The 23,393-nt window shown below is 43.5% G+C and overlaps 1 protein-coding gene across 2 annotated transcripts; it reads right to left on the bottom strand.

Moving 5' to 3' along the window:
• Window positions 1-1,211: 1,211 nt before the first annotated feature.
• Window positions 1,212-22,990, bottom strand: carm1 (coactivator-associated arginine methyltransferase 1). Of its 2 annotated transcripts, none has more exons than XM_047328081.1 (16): window positions 22,759-22,990; window positions 15,224-15,349; window positions 14,191-14,297; window positions 12,708-12,812; window positions 11,403-11,513; window positions 11,088-11,265; window positions 10,360-10,450; window positions 9,593-9,674; window positions 9,209-9,294; window positions 9,024-9,113; window positions 8,786-8,923; window positions 8,015-8,104; window positions 7,792-7,901; window positions 6,692-6,805; window positions 5,294-5,362; window positions 1,212-5,165 (listed from the first exon to the last, which is right to left on the bottom strand). In XM_047328081.1, the coding sequence occupies exons 1-16, from the start codon at window positions 22,898-22,900 to the stop codon at window positions 5,026-5,028; spliced, it is 1,779 nt and encodes a 592-aa protein (XP_047184037.1). In that variant the 5' UTR covers window positions 22,901-22,990; the 3' UTR covers window positions 1,212-5,025. The 2 variants fall into 2 exon arrangements, with proteins under 2 accessions (XP_047184037.1, XP_035471149.1); XM_035615256.2 differs by having other exon boundaries at window positions 6,728-6,805; window positions 22,759-22,988.
• Between the last annotated feature and the right edge of the window lie 403 nt (window positions 22,991-23,393).

Here is a 23,393-nt window from a genome sequence, read left to right as displayed (position 1 = left end):
TTCTGTTGTCATCACTGTGATGCGGTTTAGGGTTGTTTTTGTGTGTGCAAATAAACAGACTCTCTTCTGCTTATTGCTTAATGCGCTTCACCCAGTGTTTCATCCATCTTTTATAATAGTATTTACCACTGAAGGAGAATAAAATTGGGACCAAAAGCCATTTTAGATGCAGAGCAAAACCCTGAATTTCTGGATACGATGCCGTGATTCTGGATCCGTCAGGCCTTGCTGACTGAGATCACCTCGGTTACTCTTCCCAGCATCCGATAAACCAGGCTAAAACAAGACTGAAGTGAAAATATTGAGTACCAACCGCAGACAGAAAAGCAGTCACATACCAAAAACCGGCATCACTTGACTGTTGACTTCTTCTCAAATCAGACATGATTAAATGAGAAATTTGCCAAATTTGGTTCTTGTATTTAAGCAAACTTGTACAATGACTACTTGAGTTCAGACATTTAATGGAAAAGTTTGGGACATATGCCTACTACAGTAGGAAAACCAGAGGAAGGTACTATGGAAGTTCACTAAGACATCGTGTGGCACATGTCCCCATTAGAAAAGCACAACTTTTTGTTTTTACACTCAGATTTTTTTAAAAAAAAAACATAAACAAAACAGAACATATGCTGGTAGCTACATTTGTCACCTTTGGACAAAGTTTTTTTGTTCAATTCGAGTCTTCGTGACTCAATTGCCTGCTAGTATTAGTTATTAATCTTCTTTACTAACTCATGACATCGAAAGCAAATTTACCAAGATGTTTTAAGTAATCATGAATATCTAATAACATTCGTTCTTTTTTATGAAAAAAAAAGGATATTGGTCAAAATTCATGAGGTATTGGTACCAACTGTCAAGGAGCTGCGATCGTTTTCTCTTTCACATTTTCATGAGCACGAGATAGAGTTTCTGCGCCCGTTGAGAATCCAGGTCCCTCACATGAGCAGCCACTTCGCAGTCCAGCAGCAGGTGCAGTAAACCTTCACCACATGCATTGTGAGCTTTTATTTTTCTCGAATCTGAATTTCTTCTACTCCCGGAAACGTGCAGGCCCCTTCTTGAATTCTATTTTCTGACAGATTGTGCAGATTAATTCTCCCGAGTCCCAGCTGTACAAGCTTCATGCTGCACTATGGTGAACATGAAACATGTAACATCTACATACTGTACTTCAACATTTAATATTGATAGTAAATGACACAATGTGCGTGACATTTTTTTTTAATCAAACGGTGACTTTGTGCATGTTACCACCAGTACAACTTCACAAATGGACATCAAAATGTTGGGATGGGATAGCATAGCGTCCGCTTTAATATGATTTTTATTAGTTATGTCCAATAGTTGTGATGGTTTTTTTGCTCATCTTTTCCAGCTGCACACGGCTCCTTCAGTTCCTTTGAGCACTGCATTGTGGGAGAGAGAAGTGTGCATCATCAGCACCCGGAAGAACATCTGCTGTACTTAACATGCACTCTCTGGATTAGCTTTACTCCAACTGAATCCTCTTTGCACTGAAACCTGCCTAGAGTCAGTATGTAGTAAGGATTTGGAAAAGTGTCTAAACATTTGCTTATTTAAATTCCCTTTTTTTTTTAATTTTACGTATTGCTTGCCCTGGTGGTTACTGCTGTTCTTGCTGCCAATGTGGTTACACATCTGCTAAAATGATTCCATTCCTGAGGGTACGTCCAGTTACATTTTTAAACATTTTCATCTACATTTCAGCCGTCCGTCCAGAGACTAATATCTTTAGACCCTTCTGAGCAAACATTTCTAAAACCATGGTTTCACTTTGTCATTATAGATTACCGAGGGTCGGTTGTTGGACAGACACTTCATTTTTCCATTTGAAACTAAACCTACAACATATTGAATTGTGCAAAAAAAAAAAAAGGTGAAAGGGTCAGAATGCTTTCTGATGCCACTATGTTGGCGTCATGTCGTCCCTGGCCTTCTGTAATTACACATTTTAAACGCTGATGGGACAGTACAGCTCCTGTACAAAGGAATCTCCTGAATTCTCCATCCTTGAACTAACTAAACTAAATCTCAGGAGACTGAAAAGCAGGCTCAAGAACTCGCACTATGCAGTTAAACCAGAGGCTCGAATGTTATTACGAGTTCCGCTCCCTGTCCACCTGTTCAAGTCTATTTTATTTGGGTATGAGTAGGTTATCATTTGAAGAGGTAGAGACGTTTTCTCTCGTGTATTAAACGGTGTTGAGTTAAAGCTCTTGGCATCGACCATACCGCGCGTGCTCAGAGCACGACGCTTCAGTTCATTTAGATAATTTGGGCCTGAAGAATTGCAGCTGCTGCAGAGACGTCTGTGTCGTGGACGGAGGAACTGCTCGCCACAGTATTCGGGGCCGACGTTCTCTGGCTGTTTGCGGAGCAGAAGAGTCGATTGTCAGACAGTGAGAAAGGTGTTATTACTGCTTCGTCAAACACAGAAATAACAGGACATGACACACAGGCTTCCTATTACACTTTTCCATGATAAAAGTGGACGCCACTATTGGCTACACAGAGCAAAGATTCCAGGACAAAAAGGGACACGATGGCTAAAGGCTACCACATGGTGAACATCTGGCGTGTCCGCGGTCTACTTCACAAACTAGAGGGAACAAATTAAAGTACTACAACACCCGATTCCAGGATGGGGCTTGGAACATCTCCACCCCATTTAATTTGCTCTCTCTTTTTTTTTTTTTTAATTGTTGGTTTTTGTGACAGAGAAAAAACAAAAACAAAATAAAGACAACAAAAAAATAAATCCTACAAACAGAATTTTTTTCCTCAGCTCTCTTAAAACTCACTAAATCATAAATTCCAAATGAACAAAGTCCAGCAGCTGTGACACTGGAAGCAATGCATACACGTGTCAGTCTTTCTCTCCATGACTAATAAAAAGGGGGCGAGGGCGCGTCGGGTGTCTTGTGGCCCATGATATGCTGGCGGTCATACATAGTGAACCGATGAGGAGGGAGGTGGGTGGACAGGCCCAGTGTCCCGTGCCTCCACATTGAAGGTTCTTTGCGACAGTCTCACAGTCTCAAAGGAGGTTGGGAGGAGAAGCAGAGGGGAAGAAAACAAGGATGTAAACTCGGACGCTCCATATCCAGCACAGCGCTTCTCCCTTGAGCAGCCAGTGGGCTGCCGCCTGGGCTATTGGTCCTTGCGGGTTCCCTCTCCAAATCGTCTTCTTCCAACTGCCAGAGTAATCTGGCTCAACAAATGACTGGCGGCGGAAGAGTGGCTGCAATGTCCTCTTAGCCAAAAAAGAAAATAAAAAAATACAGGTGCTAAATGAAGAGGGCAGGTGACGGGAGAGGCAAGGGGCTTAAGGGTTCTCATATGAGCACAGGCAACAGGTTTTGGGGAGAATGTCCTACATCCATCTGGCCATCTTCCATGCGAATCAGAGTCTGAAAGTCCCTAAGTCTCATTCTTCACTAAACACAAATGATAGTGTCAAACCAAGACACCGAGGATGCTTGTAAAACGAGACTGGCAGCGTTCTATAGTTCGAGACTACAAAGACACACAAGTGAGGTGACAAAAGTTATTTTTCAAATTTCAGTGTGTCCAGTACAGTATAGACAGCTCATGTGTGTTGGTGGGACAAGAGTTAGCCTAGCTCCGGCAGAAATGGGACAAAATGTAACTTCCAGGATGTCTTCTTTTAATTGCTTGTCAGATACGATAAAAGGTGTCACCTGGCTTTTTGGAACGGTGCTCAAACCTGGCAACCCCACTCAAAGGTGGGTTGTTGTAAACTACAACAACCCACCTTCAGGGTGGAGGAAAAGGAGAGGCTATTTCTCCCTTTTCCCAGTGATGCTAGCCACATTACTGTACACTTAAAGCTGCACTTAACATTTTTTTCTCATTAACAACGGATCGAATGACTATACTGAATGTCACCCGTGGAGGTAAAATATTATTTCCACCCAATGACCATGATGAAAGCTTCCCTCATTTGAACAGAGTTTTACAGCTACTTTCATCTATTTATTTCATTTATCTCATCGCAGAGCATGGAAGGTGACCAGCGTTTTCCCAAAACCTGAGTAACCCTAAGTAGAATGCATCAAAGTCGCAGCTTTGAAGAACAAACACAAGGTAAAGAGAAGAACCTGGACGCTTAGATTGTACAACTAACAGTAAAAAGAATCTATTCAACAGGACGCCTCGGTTTGTAGACGGCCTGTTTCTGATATAATTGCCTCTGCCTGCAAAACAAATCATCTACACGGAATAAACAAGGAAGATATGTTTTGAGATTTGTGTGCACTGATACTTTAAAAAGGAACCAATTCGCCTGACATGAGTCAGTCTCTTGAGAGAAGTGCAGAGAGGCTGTGTAAATGTATTTGTGTCTGATATGAAGAGCCAAGATGGCAGCTAAGAGGCGAGTGTTGACGATGATGATAATAGTGTCCTGTTGCACTGATGAAACCCTCCAGTGTAGAATTCTGGGATAGAGGTGTGGGAGACTTCTGGGAACGGACTGATGCTGGTATCTGGCAACAGGTAGATTCTTAGGCAAGAAAACGTTTTTTGGGGGCAAACACTCTGGGTTCATCGTAGCAGTAAAGAAAACCAGGGGAGTGGTGGGGATGGAGACAGTACAGAGGGTGAATCCCCAGGAAGAGGACAGGTGATAACTGCTGTGCATGTGTCGCAGTCCCAATGTGAACCCCAGGAGGAGCAACGGTGAAGGAGGTTTCCGCTGTTTGCAAGACAAGAGTCTGGACGGATAGGAGAGTGTTTGACCGCTCATACCATGATGGACTGAACGGACTAGAATGGGGTCGACGAACAAGGGGAGGGGGGGTCCCAGTACAGCGCTGGTTTTGGTATATTGGTTTTGGCGGCGGATCGGAGGATCAGTCAGGGTTGACGGATGGAGGGGGTGGCAGACTGAGGAGGTCCCACTGGGAAGGGTTGGGGATCTCATCATGCGGGGAGGCGGGGGAGGGGGCTGAAGAAGCCATTAACGAAGTCCTCGTCTTAACTGCCGTAATGCATGGTGTTGCTGGGGATGACCATTGGAGAGGCCATGGAAATGGCAGCGCCGCCCATGGTGAACTGGTTGGTGACAGGATAGTAAGTACCACTGCTGCTTGGGCCCGACTGGCCTGTCGTGGCTCCTGATGGGAGAACAGAGTATGACATTCAACACTGGCGCTGAGGACGACTGCACATGGCACATTGTCTGTGTAAGATTCACAAAAAAAACTGATTTCATCGTTTTCATTTCTGTAAAAGGTGCACGTACCCTGCACAATGCCTGTGCTCATGATGGAGCCCATCCTGGAGTGGGTGTGGTTTACAATTCCTGTGTTCACTGTGACCAGTCAGAGAGGAAGCACAGTTAATGACACATTTTAGCCGGTTGCTTTCTGTGCAGACGCCGACAAAAACCGGCTGCATCAGCCCCGTCACTCACGGTGGCGGTGTAGCAGCTAACTGTCTGACTTTAGGAAAAAGTGTGCGCGCAAGCAGCTGGGGTTTTTCAGGTGAATAAAAAAAGTTGAAAAAGCTTGTTGCAGCGTTAAGGACTGAATATAGTTGAAATGAGCTGATGAGCCGAGCTGGACGTGTCAACTCCAAGAGAAGTCCTGGAGCGAATCAGGGCCTGTTCAACATACGTTACATTATGTGGAGCTCCTATCTTTGATGCTTCCTTTAGTCTTGACTGTTCTAAAAGATATAAAACAGGGGTGGAGATCCTCCAACATCAGGGCCACGTACAGTTCGCACAACAATTTGAACTGACCTGCGAGACAATTCTTAGCATGAGACGACAAATCCCTCTGGCAAACCCAAAACATCAAAAGGCACCACTTCACTGACTGATTAAAATAATTGTGACATTTTATGAAAGAATTCCAAAAGGTTTTCAGGTTCTGCTCTAAACTAAATGACTGCAGACAGAGAGAAACAGACGCCCGCACTCAACGATTTTTTTAAAACTGTCCAAGTAAACATATCCTTCAGGATGGTCCCTTCCGGCTGTGAGCCTGTCATCATGTCACTCATTGTTAACATGCGTAATGGGCGACTGTCAAGGAAAGAAGACACGCAATTCTGCGCTTGCCAAGAGAAATGGACAAACAGTCTTGAATAGGCATCGCTGAACGTATTACTGATACAGCACAAGAGATTTAAAAAAAAAAATTAAAAAACACTGAAGGACAAGACAGGAATTTTGCAGTTTTTCTCTCAGGCCTGCGATGAAACAAGAGATAACAAATAAAGACCAACGGAGCATTTTTGTGCATAGGATCACTGTTGAAGCAGTTCCAACCATTGCATTACAGAGATTAGAGTGTGATATATGTGTTGCAAACATTTGAATGGCCCTTGACAGGTGTATGGTTCCCCATCCCTAATATAGACAATGGTGTTGTTTTTAAGGCAGCTGAAGGAGAAACTTATCATGATTTCACATGTTAAACGACAGTGGTCTAATTCAGTAATGATCCTACAGAATACATCGTGTCAGCCTTGTGACTGGGAAGTTGGCAACAAATTGATCAAAGTCTTGTCCTACATCGCTGTAGTGCTCACTACTCCTCTGTACAGTTTGTTTTCATGCATGCCTGACACTTTGTGCTGCACTGCAGACTTCTGTCGCCCTCCTATTGATTTTCCCCGAAACAATAAGTTCCACGAGGTGTAGAGAAGTCGGCAGGTGTGAGATCCGTACCCAAGGGGATGAGGTTGTTGTGAGACACTGACGGGCCGCTGCCAATGACTGTGCTGAGGTCATAAGCTGCAGGCATCCCTGGAGAGGGGCAAGACAGAAAACACAGCAATAAACATTTACCCCCACTTATGTGAACACTGAGGAAAATTGTGAGGCAGTTTTGTAGAGTTTTTTAGTAGAGCCACTATGAACACAAGTTTACAAGTTTCTAAGTTTACAACGCAGTTTAGCATTAGGCTATGTAGCTTGTCTGAAATAATTACAGATAACATGTTAGTTTTCATTAAAACTTTATTTTTCTTCAGTGAGGTTATGTTTGATTCTGCTTCTTTGGGGATGAAATTAAGCCCAGGGCCTGTATTGTGCAGAGGTACACACAAGGAAAACAAACACACTGAAAATAATGTGCTCGGAGCTGTTTTGGGCTTCGTTTCTATGCGGAAACGAATCTGGCAGGAATCAGATATCGGCCTTTGTGGATCCAGTCGTGTCAGACGTAACTGACAAACATTAAGGACATTTATTTGATTTTCTTTAGGGATCAAATGAAGCATAGAGCTACAGATGACACCGTGACACGTCTTGATCAGGAAATCTAGAAATATTTGATTTGTAAAAAAATAAAAAATTTAACAGGTGAAATGGGTAAGTGCAGATATATGGAAGAATGCCATTACATGGGGTTGAACATTTTCCATGTGGACACAAAGTAGACAACTCCAGCTCTGATCACACATCAGCTCAGTGCAGCAACTGTTCACGACACCAGTATTCCTGGTTGATGCGATGTAAATGCACAATTCCAGAAAAACTCAGGTGATTATTAAAATGTATACAAACCTAAAAAAAGGCATACCACCTTGCAGTTAATTCATGATTACAGCCACATAATTCCGTGCACGTGGAAGATGAAAAGGCAATACCTGGTATTACCCCATATCCAGAGTTTCAGCCATTTCCTGTATCTTAGTTTTCTGTAATATTCAGGAAAACCTGAGGCGGCGTTCCCTCTGCCAACATATGGAGGATATGTTTCATCTACCAGTGATCATGTGTCTGTTCACCTGATACAGCCATCCCCTGATTCATGCTGTAGGCCCCAGTGTTCCACATATTCTCAGAGGGGGAGGTGTAGTGTGAGCCAGGAGGAGGGTTGGGGGTGGAGCCTGTGTACCTGCAATCACATACACATACATGTTGGAAATCATAGACACAGAATGTGATCCCCAGCTCAACCATTTTAAAGTGCCGTCGACATACAGGAGTGTTTACTGGAGACCAACTCACCTGAAAAAGGGGTTCTTCAAGTCCAGGAGGTTGCTGGACTTTGATCCTGTCTGGTCCACCTGGGCGACAATGCTGATGTCGTAGCTTTGCCTGTTGGGAAGGAGATGAGCGTTGTATAATTTATCAATTAAAAAAAATCACATCATTTTAAATACCTGACACAGAGTCAGTTATTCGGCAGGGTGCCCTTGGGGCCTGTAAAGACTAGCTTGGTATTTTGGGAAATTTAATTTGCTTTCTTGATGAGTTACATGAGATGCCACTATCGTGTCCATAGCCTAAATATGATGCCAGCAGCCTGTTAGCTTAGCACAAAGACTGGAAAAAGGTATGTAATTAACCTAAACGCATCTCAAAAGCTCACTGATGAACATGTCATATCTCGGCGTTATAAAATAACTCAGTGAAGTTACAGAGAGGAAAGCGTGTATTTATTCACTCATCACATTTTGGGAATTTTATTTACATCATAGCTGGATGGTGGCCTGACTGATTTCAAAGACAATCACTTTCCCCTGGTTACTTTGGATACCAGAACACTTAACATTTGCATCCATCGTTTCTATTTCCTCTTTTCTATTCCTTTTCTTTCTAACGTAGCCAGTTCAGCACTTCCTATATTTCAAGTTTTCTTCTAGTTCAAATTACTTGTGCCTCAGTTTTATTTAACATACAAGGACTGAATTGAGTTTCTGACTAGAATTAGGCACTAAGTGGGCACAATGCCAGACAGAACTAAATCATAATTACAAGTTCACGCGGCTCTCATACCTCTTGTTGGCCACCAGCATGGCGGTGCCTGACAGTGTATCCCCAGCCTTGGTGAAGAGGGGAGACTGCAGCAGACAGCGCACCTGGTACCAGTGGGTGAGAGGTTCTGTGGGTGCTGTGGACAGCCATACTGTCACCCTGCAGGAGGGGCACAAAAGGGGTTACCGTGGTTCTGATTAAATGCATTTCTCGAGATTCATCACACGCAAAACTGTCCATAGGTCTACGAGTTACTTACACAGATCCAATGAATGCCACATCAAACCAGAAAGCCAGGCCGTGTACCAGGCCAGAGTGCATCATGTGGAACTTAAAGGGAATCTCTATCCTGTGATCCAAAAGAAAAGATCGGAGGGAGACATTGGGTGTGATGCAAACATTTCATAGACTTACCCATAAACACACAAGCAAACAAACACACACCTGTAAAGATCCTCTTCCTTGGCCTCCAGGAAGTTGACTGTGTATTTAACCGACTTGGCCATCAGAATACGGATGTCAAATGTGTCCTGTGGAGGGATAACTCGGCTTATCACACATGACTAAAGCACAACGCAAAATTCCATTCGCAGGCAAGACTGTATCCCAACCTGAAGAGAGACTATTTCCACATTAGTTGACGTATTATGAAGCAGAAGTAATCATGCGGTTAGACTCAGGATGGTTTCATTAACCGGGAAGCACCCGTAACACTCTCAAAAAGTAAACTTTCATGGAAGTGAGAGCCCCAAGCCTGTTTGTTGTGTACAGTCATTGAAATCATGAACAAGTGTAAACCACTGTGTATGCATGTGGTGGATAACTTACCACAATTGGCTGGCGGAAGTACTCATCCACAGCTGCCCCCCGCAGAGCAGATAGGTCTACACCGTGAAACGAGGGCTGGTACCTGAGGGCGCAAAGATCAGATATTCCCTCTTTACTGTTCCTTAACTAGTTAACTGCTATAAAAATGGGGAAAAATTACAACTAAAGCCATATTTTTGGCACAATCTCAGAATAATATATATTATTTTAACGTAGACGAAGTTCTGAGGGTTGGGAAGCTTAAGGTAAGCAGCCTGAAGGAGGCAATCCTCCCTATCCTGGCTCCCACCATCTTCTACAGGGTCTTAACTTACTGCATTAAAGCCTTTTTTTTGTTTTCAAAAATGGAAGCAACAAAACTGTTTTCAGACATGAACTCATGGAGTTTACTTTACACATATGAAGAACGCAGCAGGAGATTTTCCAGATCAGACGCGTTCACAACGGCAGGCAAATCTCCCATTGTTTTTGTAGCTGTATTCTCACTGGGCTCACTTTCCAGAAATTGTACACAGGTTCTTTCTAGAATTATGAACACACCCAAACAAGAATTCCCACATACTTCACACAGGCCTGATCACCTTCCCCCATTCTTTAAAATCACTTGTACATGCAAATCGGTTCTTGTAAGATTCTCATTGTGTGCAGTGGAGCAAACTGAAAAGCAAGTGAGTCAACATGCAGCGAAGGATGAGGCCCCAAAAAACAAACACTTCTGAAAAGTTCAGGTTGTCGGAAGGTCCACTGTTCCCTAGCCTCATCCTCACCAGAAGTTGGCCTTGGTGAATTGCTCCATGTAGAGCTGTTCGTCTGTGAAGGGGGCCAGGTGGACATCACCGATGGTGGGGAACATTTTACCTGAGACATGCGCACACACACACACACACAGAGGTGAGTCAAGAAAAGTATTTTACTGACTTACAACACAGACATTAATCAGAATTTTCTAAAATGGCAAAATAATTTTGAATGTTTAACCCGTGGCTACATTAACATTTGTGTTAACTCCTTTTGTGTTAATCTATCAGGTGATGTCTAAAATTAACTGAAGGCAGTTGGCAGGAGAACAGGACTCCCTCATCCTTTATTTTGCTCATAAACTGACACTCGGTTGTCAGTTTATGAGGAACACCAAGCCAAAACAAATATATTCTACTTCATGAAGGTGATGTTTAGCTTTTGTTCAAACTGTTAAAGAAGCATCAATTCAAATGTTGCTGCACTTTTGTATAAAGGCAGGTATTTCCATTATTTTGTCCACCCCATTCAAATCGGGGAGGCTAAATAACAGATATGCCTTCCTGTATAATGCAAAACAGTTCAACAGCAGAACAAGTCAAAGCTGCCAAAATGATCATACCAGTTAATCCACGTTTTACTGAAACTGTGTTTATAACAGGACAGGTCAGTTAGACTGCATTCGTTTTAGCTAACTGTTCCTAATAAACTGACAACTCTGTATTTTCCCATTAACATGTGCGCCAAACCTTCTCACCATTGGGTTTGAGGAACTTCTTGGCATGCAGGTAGCTCTCCAGCATGCGCTCATTGAACAACATGTAGCCCATCGGCTCTGAGATGATGATGTCCACCTGCTCTGACAGCGTCACCTCCTCCACCTTCCCCGGGATGACGACCACGCGCTCCCCTAAACGGTTACTGTTCACCAGCACCTGCAAGGCACAGGACACTTACACTATAGGGCTGCACATCCCAGTTTAAGTGTGGATTTCATTTTGGTTGGAACTGAGTGACAAATAACCCAAGTGGTTCAAATTACATCAGAGACGGGTCATGTGCGTGTCTGTACCTCGGCGTGCTGTGCCATGGTGCTGGCCTCCACAGCGTAGACTTTCCTGGCTCCTGCTTGGGCTGCGAAGAAAGAGAGGATCCCCGAGCCACAACCGACATCCAGCACCACCTGAACAACAGAGGACAGGAAACAACGTCACTGTCAGCGGCAGTCAGCGCTACACTTCCAGCTAAAAGCTGAGCAAAGGTTAAAGTTTGGAGTGATGATTCGCCAATTTCAATCACAAACAAGTAAACAAATACATTTCATTTATATAACTATAAAATGAAATTGTTATTCTAAAGAAACTGGGTGTTAAATAGCATGCTCACCATCCAGTCCCTCGGAAGGATGTGAGCAGGGCTAACAAACCAAGTACACAGCTAAAATGAAGGATGGGATATCAATGTGTTCTCCTGTTTGTTTACAATGATCCACATCTTAAATGATGCACCATGTAGATATTAAACCGCATGTGGACAGCCGAATGCAGCACCATAGTACAGTCCAGGCCATAAATATTACACTCTTTTTTTTCTTCACGCTCTGGGATTTCAATCTAAAATAAAATTATCGATAATACATAGAAGTGCCAAGTCTGAGAAGATCTGATCTGTGAGGCACATGTAGCCCTCTAAACCCCTACCCAAACCAGGGTTTATATTCCAATCCCATCCCTCACCCTTCCCCTAACTCCTACCCGAACCAAGGTTTCTCTCCACCTCTTTCTGCCCACCTCCCCTCTCCCCCCAACCAGTCGAGGCAGATGGCCGCCCACAACTGAGCCTGTTTCTGCAAAAAAATTCTTCCTGTTAAAAAAGGGAGCCAAGTCAAGTGCTGCTCATTGTGGCAACTGTTGGGTTTTTCTCATAGTGTGAGGTTGCGACCTTACTATAAAGGGCCTTGAGATAACATATGTAACGATTTGGCCCTATAAAATTGAACTGTATTGAATTGAATCATGTTTTATCCTTGTGGAGCACTTTGTGGCTTGTGTCTGTGAAAGGTGCAATAAAAATAAAGATTACTTAGTTACTTACTTTTAACACATGACTGCCCACATTGTAAGGGTTAAAGAATGACTGGTCAGATACACATGAAGTCATAGTTAATATTTCCTGAAAAATCTATTCTTCTATACTTCTATTTTGAGCCAAGTAAAAAAAGGTGTAACTGTCCAAAGACTCTTGGACAGTTAATCTTATCCATCTTTACTGCGGCAGGATTTATGCCCTTTGGTCATTTGGAGCAGCTATAAACACGTTTGTCAACTCTTAATGTAAATAAGTTGATTTCAAATGATGCGTGGGATGGAGGGATTACCTTGTCCTTGAAGTCAGTATGGTTTTGGAGAATAGCCCGTTGGTAAGTCCCTGTTCGTACGTAGTCCTGCATCATGTTCTGTTGCTGGGAGAGGTAGCCATAAAACTGCAGGGAGACAAGGAAAAGATTGATTTATTTATGAAGTTTTTGAATTTGAAGTCAATTTTGTATAGGCCAATTCAGAACAGACGTTAACAAATATTTAGACATTTCGATAGTAAAATGTATAATTTTCATCCGGTTTTGCAGTCAAAATGGGGTCAGAGAGGTTTTCATATTTGCCGTAAATAATTCTTATTAATACCAGAATGAAAACACTTGTAAAAACAAAGCGAAACAGTATTTTCTCAGCAGTGGTATTGAAGCATATGGACCAACCAACCCAGTTAGCATGAGAACCGACCAAAGTTAGCAGGTACAGGTAAGCGACTGATGAGCTCAGTGGCTATGTGGTCTGTAAAACGATGCTAGTGAGGGAACTCCCACTCTTTTTGTTTGGTGGACATCAGCAACAAGAAGCTCAGGCTTGTTGCGTTCGAAGTCCGAGGCTCTTTTTTGCTTTGATGTCTGACACTAATACAGTGTCAATGACAGAATGATGAAGTCCCTGCTTTCTGAAACTGAAACGATCTACACACAAAGAAGTTCCGTCTCTCCAGTCAGAGGACCATGCCTACTAAATCGCATGTGTAGTCGTCTCAGATCAAAACCCTCTGGGTGCTCATCTTTTTTTTTCAATTTTTTTTTTTTCAAATGAATAAACAGATCAAATAATTTACAGACCAGATGATGTGCCCCCCCAAAAAGATACACATGTATATAATTTCAGTTGGCTTCTTTTAAAAGCAAAAATAATTAATAAATTTCCACAAACAGGACTCTTCTTTAGTGTTTCCTAATGAAAGTTATTTAAGCAATAGCTCACGACAGGCCGTGGTATACGCCTATTATATCACAGTTAAGGGGCGTTGTTCGGCTGGTGACCCCCTTAACTGTGATATAATGACAGTATATCATGGCCTGAAGTGAGCTATTGCTTTTATCAAATGATTACAAGTATGGCGAAATGAAAGAAAAAAAAGTAGTCTATCCTGGCTGCCTGCATAGCAACCGCCGTGCATTGCAACCGCTGCAACTGTAGCGTTCCTCAGAAAGAAGGCTTTGAACCGGTAGCTGGGTTCGCCAGCAATTTAAGTCCACAGGCTAATGTGGGCCGTGGCCCATGCCAAAACTACAACCTTTCAACCTCACCGTGTACTTTGTAACACGGCTATGAACCAATCAGATTGCTTGATTTGAGCTACCCGTTTTATAAGAAAGACAAAGTGGAAGTGGGAGTGGAAGACAAAGTCAGCATGGTAGTAGTTAATGGACAACTGTTGTGTTTGAAGTGTGTGTGTGATTGTGTGTGTGTGATTGTGTGTGTGTGTGTGTGTGTGTGTGTGTGTGTGTGCGCGCGTACATGCGTGCTGGTTCCTCTCACCTGGAAGTACTGTACAGCAGAGGACTCCTCTGTTCTGTCACTGAAGACCGAGTGCTCACTGAGGTGTCCGCGACAGTTCTTCAGGAGATTATAAAAAGACTGAAAGTCTGAAGCAGAGCACAAACACACAGACATGAAAAATTACAGGTCGTGCTTTGGCTACATTACACTGACGACATTAATGAATATACATACTAGAGTCCAACCTATATGGATTTTTGGGGGCCGATGCCGATACAGATACAGCGGCTGATCTATATATATACTTTTTATTTTTTAATCTCTCAAAGTGTTCCAAAGATGTCATTATCAGCCAACCGATATATCGGTGGAGCACTGATACATACATATACATGCAGCGTAGTCAGAAAGGACAAAGACAGTATTACGTTTTCATTGTTTTGGGCCAATCACACACATTGGGTCCGAGATGAATCCATGAGTGATGTTAATATGCTGAAGTATTTGAGCATGTGCATATTGAGTATACAGTGTCTTGTTACATCCCCCACTACATTTTACATTTTGTTAGTGCTTATAAATATCTGTCATAAACTCTAAGAGATTACCTGTAAAAAAAAAAATCTCAGCCTAGCTAGTTAGTTATTGACTGTACTACTGTTACTATGACTGGACTCTCATTGATAAAAGGTGTGTGTCAGGGTGAGGTGAGACTCATGAAACCTGCTCCACACTTTGTGGAAGGTGTACCAAGTGTGTGGGGAAACACAAGCCCACTGCTTACATAACAAACTCTGGCACACTGGCTCACTAACAGAAAGGAGGGACAGACAAGGTAGCACTGGAGTGACCAGGAGGAACCCCAAGTATTGTATATGTATTTATCTGATTTCTACACTGACACGGTATCATTCTTTCATTTTTCCAATGCATGTTTGGTTACACAGTAAATTACTTCTACACTAGTAGACGCATATTTAGTATATTTTCCTATTAAATCACGGAGCAGACGTCGGAACTTTGTGTTTTGTGTGTTACTCTGTGTGTCAGTATCGGGTCATTTTCTGTGTACCTGCAGGTGAGGAGAACTGCAGCAGGACGCTGTTGCAGCCCAGCGTGATGATGAACGACTGCTTCCCCACGCGGCTGCACTCCGTCTCCCTGGAAACCGAACACTTGAACACACTCGCCTCCTCTCCTGCAATGAAATGGAGAGGATGGAAAGAGTTAAGACAGCACAAGACGTATAAAACCTCTGAAATTTCAAAAATGACTGATGTACAATATGCTGCTTAAACTTCACTTTTATTATTATTATTGACTTCAAAATGTCAATTTTTAGATTTTTCGTGTAATAATTGTCGCTGCATTTTGCATGACAGGCAAAAAGAGACTGTTTACTCTCTGTTGGTCACACATTTAAAATTTAACACACCCCGCTGCTGTGTGGGAGAGCTGAGCACAATGCAGCCGCAGCCTCTTCATCTTAGTCCTCTGCTCAAACGTGCTGTGGGATTCTCAGTTACTGAAATTTGGTATTTTTTAAAAGCTTGAAATTGCTAATCAGGAATCCATATGCAATTATTACTCTGGGACATTTCATCATAAAAATGTCCCGCCAACATCAAGGTGAGACTATTACGTACCTACCGATGAGAATCTGTCTTCCCTGTTCCTTGATTTACATTTACATTTGCATACATTTGCAGGGGACATGTTGCTGCATCCTGGGCTCAGCCCAACACGTCTGATTGGTTTAAAGAAAATCAACAAGGTAGAGGTTTCTCCCCTGGAGCTGAATGATTATGGGCGCAGCCGGACCATTCACCAGCTACGACACCGCGCTGTGGAGATAGGTCTAGATATACATTACAGTCATTCTGCTGACGCTTTTGTCCAGGCGACTTACAATCTTGTTAGTCAAATCATATTTCAGTTTTCATTCTATGATTGGCTCTAGGCCCCTCTCCTGCTTTTGTGAGCTTTATTTTGTGAACTCTTGCTCATCAAATGATCAAACACTGATCAATTCATAGGCTTCTAAGACAACTTTTCTCATTGTGGAATGGTAAAGAAATTGTGTCTTTGTTTTAAACTAATGAATTTGTTGGTACCAAGTAACCTAAGGGTTCACGTTTCCAAGTAATATGCCAGAGGTATCAATATTTTCACACATCATCTGTGGCAAGTTCCTTAAAAATGTACACCACAATTATACTACAAGAATTTTAAATATTTACTCGCAATTTATTTTTTTAATCCTATATTAAAAATGCATGAACTGCGTAATAAAGGTGACCTTAATAACAAGTCGCAAAAGTGAGAATGCTGACATGTATTCCTGGAGCTCCTGTCAGGTGACTGAAAGTAAACACTGTGTAACGTAAAGCAGCCTGTGATATTAAGATGAGGTCTGCCTGACGCTGAGGACTGAACGCTTTACTTATAGTAGCAGCCAAACCTAAGACCCTGCCGGGTGCTGTCGATGGTCAGTCTGACAGTGACAGACGGTTAATGTGTTTGTGAGAGAAATAGACAGCGAGCGAACGCTGGGCAGAGCGCGCTGCACACAGCACTACAATAAAGCAATGGCACAAAACACTAAGTTAGAGATCTTTGGTGATGTGTAAAAATGTACAGATCATTATGAAACTGTGACGGGCCGCCACAGTCTAGATAACTAATGGGAAACAGTATAAGACGTGCGTAGGGTAGGCATCGCCCCTCCGATGTTTTTCATTCACTCTGTGGAAGCTGGTTTTCATGCTGTGCAGGAATAAACGATGACTGTGTGCTGACAGCAGCACAACTGGCATGAACTCAATGTTATTATTGAAATCAGCCTTTCCTGTCATTACATACTTGGGAGTTTCTGAACTCAAAAATGCGATTTTATCAACAAATAATACTGAGCGGGTAAAGAAATCTTTACGATAAATGACATGGGGCCTAGGAAATTTGTATGTGGAAAACAAGGCAGGCTCACAGAATTCCATCTATTCCATCTGCTCAATGCAAAACACATCTGCAGGTCGGGGGGAAAAAAAGGTTCGGGATTATAAAGTAGCCTTCACTAATCTAGGACCTATGGACAGGTTAAGAGCAGTGCTTCAGTTTAAAGCGATGCATCTACTGGAAATAACCCAGTCACGCACCTCTGTCCTCAGTTCTCCTCTCAATCACTACAGAAGGTTATCAAACTGCAGGTGGAACTGAGGAGGCAAAAGACACCAGCTGAAGGAACTAAATAATCATATAGAGCTGGATAGTTAAAATAACAAACAATCAAATCAACAAAGATGTGAAAAGAACCTACGGTTATGAGTGAGACTAGTTTGATATTTCAATTTAAAAGCAGAAAACCTCTGGGAAACAATGGATTACACGATGATAAAAATATCACAGGACTGAGATAGCCTGTATGTCTGTTTAATATCAAAGCAGCACAGGACATTTCCTGACCTATGTTCCAGACAGTCCAAAAGAGATAGATTCCACATTTCCCACAATGCCACTATTATTATCTTTTCATTAGAGACTGCTTGGATCGTAAAAGACTCCATCGTTCAAACTCCAGTTGGAAACAGAGGCTTTCAGTTTGTTTTGAGTCTCTATTCTCACCCCAAGTTGAGACAAGCCTATTGACATTACTATGGAGTATTGGAATTTACAGGCTGACCAGTACTGACTGATGATGTAACTGACATGTAGTCTGTGTTACCCCTTGAAGTAGATCCACTTCTGATAAAAAACCCTCTGTTGAAATGAAATAAGAGAAAGTCAGAGGTCTGTAGCTTTCACACGTCATAACACTGGGACAGTTTCCTCCTTTAACTTGAGAGAAATGAGCCTTGATCAAATGAGTCAGAGCAGCTGCTGTCTTTGAAGAGGATCGACTTTGTGTATTTGGCACCGTGCCGTTTCCTATTCATTGCTGGTCTTGTCGTCTTAATCACACCGTTGATTTATTCTACTCCTCTACATCATGGATCTAGAGTATGTACATAATTGGACAGGACATGGTAACAGACTGACCACAAACGAGCCTGCTGCTGACAAAGCAACATCTGTCAGAATAAACCGCTGTAGACTTGTGCCTGCGAGAAGCAGGAGCTTCTGTTGCAGGAGTTGACGGCGGCTGGTGGAGAACCGTTTTGTTTTCTAGGATTCTAATCCTGTGTTGGAAATGAAAAAATTCAAAACAGGATTCAGATTAGATGCAATTGTGAATATAATGCTGATAAATAATAAAATGCTGGACACCATGATGTTTTAAAAGGATGCATTAATCAAGCACAATGCATATCTGTCCTTTGTTAGGCTCAGTCTTTCACAGAGGTAAAAGGGGCAGTAAGCGAATTTAATCCAATACACTTTTTGGAAATAATTCAGCGAATATTTCCTCCGCTAGCTGTCCGTCCCGTGTGTTTTTCGGCTCAGCCCTGGCTCAGTAAATTGGAAAAACAAAAAAACACTGTGTGCAGTTTGTAAACATCACTCCCCGACACTTTAAGAGATTAACTTTTGCACCTAACCTTAGCAATATCGGTCTTGCAGAGCCAGGGCAGCCAAAATGGGTCAAAGTCTGTCCTCCTCCATCTGTCGGGGGCTGCAGCTGTGACAGCAGGAGAGCTGCTACTGCTCTCGCCAGGACTAGCTACTCTCCATCAGCAACAGAGCTGCTAGCACATTTGCCACTTTAGCTAGAAAGTGTGGAAGTGGCCCCAAATCAGCGATTCATACAGTTAAGCAGATTTAAGAGCAATATGGAGAAAAACGTTTGGGCCACTTTTGTCTGCAGTCTGAACATAGCCTTTGAGTAGAAGGCATATTTTACCAAACCGCAATCAGGTCTCTGACTGCATGAAGAGAAAAAGATTCTCTGGTCTGATGAGACAAAAAACTTAACATTTTGGCCAGAACTCCAAACACTATGTGTGTATTAAGACCATGGGCATTTGGTGAAGTATGGCGGTGGCAGTGTTGGCTATGGGGTGGGAGGGGGATGAATACAGCTAAATACTGTGGGGTCACTGAAGAAAGGCTGCTTCAGAGTGAACAAGCCTTAAGACTGCAGTGATGGTTCACATTTTACCATGACAATGACACAAAGCACACACCCCAGACCCAGGTGAGAGTGGCGAGGCTTCAGGACAAATCTCCGGCTGTTCTTGAGTGGCCCGGTCAAAGCTCAGACTAAACCCCACAGAACATCTGTGGAGGGACCTGAAGATGCTTCCTGTTGACTCGGATGGAGGTTAAGAGGATCTGCCAGGGAGAGTGTGATAAACTGCCCAAATCCAGGTGTGTTCAGCTCGGAGACATAACCAAGAAGACACAAAGCTGTAGCTGCTGCCTAAAGGGACGTCTACGAAGTAGTGAGTGTTTTTAGTTTTAAATTAAAATTTTCCAAACATTTCTCAAACACATTTTTACTGTCATTGTGGGATATTAAGGGTAGTGTGGTGAGAAATTTGAATCCGTTTAAAATTAAGTTTACAATAAAGACTGAATGTTGATCTATTGTGCAGGCCATTTTACTCAGTCTAACCAAGTTTAATTAACCAATCCTGATAAGCATACTTTGCATACTGGGGTTTTTTCAGTAAGTTTTGAATAATGTTTGACCACATTGTAAAAAAAAAAAAGTGTGCATTATTTAAGCTGCATTTTATGTAACTTTACAGAAATAACAAAGATTGAAATGATCAAAATGAAAACCTTGTTAAACTTAAGGCTTGTGTCAGAGCTAAGAACAGACACATGACTGGACGTGGCAGTTGTCAGTGTATCTAAATAACTTGCAGATACTTCAGTAATCCAGATTCACAGATCACATAGTTAGAGCTTAAAGAAATGTGAGAACATCTCATCCCTCAACACACAGTTTGAGTTTACCAAGATGAGCTCATTTAACTTTTGAACCAAATGTAAAACGTTTAATTAGTTAAATTAATTTCATTTGAAAATATTATTCAACCCAGCAGTATAGCCTAAAGATGCTCTTTAAATTCAACTTCAGTTACACACTGAGAGAAAATAACTGGTTAAAAAAACGGAAGCTGCTCCATCACTCGGCTGGAGATGTTGGGACTACGGACAGACTCTCCAGTTGTACAGCTTTGTTTGTTGTGTTGTGTCAAAGTGCGTTTCCTCACCAGCTTGCAGAGAGCAAAGGAACTGCTACACTGACATTTTCACCTGTCATGAAGTTTAAATCATGGTATGAATGACAAGTTAGCGACAGCTGGTATGAACTGCTGCAAGTCATTTTAAGCAGCAAACGATCGGCGCTGGACTACAGTGGGAAGCCACTGCCTGAATGTGTTGTACAAGAGTGACAGAACTCAAGAGTCGTTTGCACCGGTGCCTCCAAATCCTTTTTCCCATTCGCACATTCTAAATAATTACACAGAAGAGCGCTGCCCAGTGGTCAATTTTTGCTAACCCTACACCCACATATTTTCCCCCCCAAAACATTTAGTCTTCAGACTCCCAAACAATGCAGACTCAGTTCGTCCGGCCTCACACAGCTCCCTCTGGACACACAGAAGGTTTTGCACATCTACAGTCATACACTGTGAAAAAGACTTTGATGCATAACATTAGTGGAGTTCCCCTTTAATGCACGAATGTTGTGAGATATATTCAGAGACATCCTATAGTTGAGGTTGTGAAGATCCAGTGCTTAAACTGTAACATTAAAACCCGTAGCTGCGTTCATTCTTTACCTTTGATCATGTGATTTCATCAGATTTATATTTGATGGTCTGACTATGTCAAAAATACACAGATCTGCTAGAAGAATTTAAAAACAGTTAATAGTTTTTAAGTTGTGGCTGATCTGTGCATATCTGGCACACAGAGGATGTGGTGTTTTTCTTATCATTATCACTTTCAGCAGCATGCAGGTAAATTCTTCCAGACAACCTTGTCCAAATCCCCAACGGGCGGCCTGTGACGCTGTTTCAAGTCTTAACATTCACAGTCACGGACACACATGGGTGACAATGGGAGGGAAAAATTAGTGGAGAAAAGGGATGACAATGCCCCCAGCCAGAGGGTAACGAGGGGTCACTGGACAGGTCGGGGAGTAGGAAAATGATGTGAAATGCGCGCCTTGGTCTTCGCAGGCACCGGACCGAGAACCAACTGAACACCTATGGGAGATGTTGGACTGACATGTTAGACAGCGCTCTCAACCACAATCATCAAAACACCACATGGGGGAATATCTTTTGGAAGAATAGTATTCTTCCCTCCAGAGGGTCCTTGGACACGCAGAGTCGATGGCCAGGCACAGTGAAGATGCTCATGGTGGCCTTTCATTTGACTTCTCACCCATCCGTACGTAATTCTGCATTGGCGTGGCCATTTCTATATTCTACTAAAGTTTTGAATTTTTCATTTAATTCCCACAGAGAGAAATTTTTTGCAGGATATGATTGGGGGGGAGGGGGGTCTCAGTGGCTTGCTTTAAAACGCAATGCTCAAAGATCTTCAATGTATTCCATAACATGCATTTATTTATTTATTTATTTTTTTAAAAAGGGCGCTTTTCTTTAACCACGGCATCGGAGTAGAGGAGGCCAGCAGCGCGACCCCTTCTTTCCAGCGGGACGTCCCGCCGAGCAACAAAAGCTGCGGAGGACCGGAGCGGAGCGGCTCGGATCCGGCGTCCGCACGGGGAGGAGGAGGAGGAGGGGGGGGGAGAAGGTCTATTGTTCCGATGAGAACAAAGATGAATGCATAAGTAATGAGGGCCCGGGTCTCGCTACGCCACCCCAACAGAACGCCCCCGTCGAGAAAAGTAAAAGCTGGGAAAGTTTGCGCGTTCTGCCGCTCCGAAGACGGGACGTGCCGCGGCGCTGCGCCCGGCGCGGCGCGGCGCGGCGGCAGGCGGCCGGAGCGCGGGGCACACGGCGGCGATGCCCTCTGCTCCCCGCTCCGGCACTAGTCCACAAGAGCTAATTCACAATGCTAAACAGCGATATCGCATGAGGCGAGTCTCGTTGGGGACAAAAGGGGAACAGGCTCGACATTTTTTTTTTTTTTTTTTTTTTTTAAATAAATCAATAAATAAAACGTCCGCCCAGCGGGCACATCAAAGTGACAGAAACACACGTTAGCGAGCGCTCAAGGGCAAAAGAGTTGCGGTGCGGGCGGCTCCGACGCACCGCGCTGGCGCAGCGCTGCTGAAGCCAGGCTAGTTGCATTGTTTAACTAGCATTAAACTACACATTACTTAGCTGCCCCCTGCCTCTCGGCGTGACTTGACGAGGGCTACGCTACATGTGTGTCGCGCTGGATTTCAGTCGAGGTTCTCCCACGCGGCCAACTTGCGTGGGACCGCGGACCCCTGAAGTTAACAAAGACCCGGGAGGACGCCAGAGCACAAGGGGGGAAATGTGGAGCTCCGCGGGCTCCCTCGTGACAAGCAGGGGGAGGCGACGTGGTCTCTCAAGGCGGATTAGCTTCTCGGTGGCTAGCGCTGCGCACGGCCAGATTAGCGGCGCGAGCGTTAGCACTGCATAGCATTAGCACTGGCAGTTGAGAGAGGCCGGAGCGGGCGAGCGGGGAGCTGCTGCGGGGAAAAGGTCAACTCACCATTGGAGAGATTGATGAGGGCCGCGTCCTGTGTGGTTTTGACTTCTAACCGCAGGGGCTGCTGCTCTGAGTGTCGCTGTATGTCTCCATTCGCGTCTCCGATGGAGAGGAGCCGCACGCCGGGGAACACCGAGACCGCCATCTTCGATCTGGAAGTCGAGACAGGTCGGTGGCGCTCACATCCAACCGCGCACCGCTCTCTGCTGGAGGCAGCGCGGGCGTCCGCGCGAGGAGCCGCCCCGGCAGCGCCCCCTGGACGGTCGGAGCGGGTATTGCCTGAACTCAAAATGGCATACGTAATGACTCCGTTTTGGGGGGGGGGCTCTCACACATGTTCACCCCACCCTTACCAAAAGCAATCATTATTTTCTAGGACCCTGGATTACGTATAAGCTGTTATTATTCATCATAATTAGAAATGCCGTATATTCATTTCGATCTTGTTACCTTCTGTTCATAGCTGATTAGCTGTCCTGTCCTTCATCATGTTTGTGTCAAAGTGTTAGGGTTCATGGTAAGAATTGGGTCTAGGTTACGGATGGGCATTTAGGTTAGGGTAAGGGTCCATGCTTTTTTGTCAATGAGTGTGTCTGTGTAATCATGACATAAGGCTCGCCAGAGGGCAGGTGTAGTAG

The sequence above is a fragment of the Scophthalmus maximus genome, chromosome 17, assembly GCF_022379125.1.
Source record: "Scophthalmus maximus strain ysfricsl-2021 chromosome 17, ASM2237912v1, whole genome shotgun sequence".
NCBI classification, from domain to species: Eukaryota; Metazoa; Chordata; class Actinopteri; order Pleuronectiformes; family Scophthalmidae; genus Scophthalmus; species Scophthalmus maximus.
Note: the sequence above shows the minus strand (reverse complement) of the source record. Positions and strands in the feature narration are given on the sequence as shown.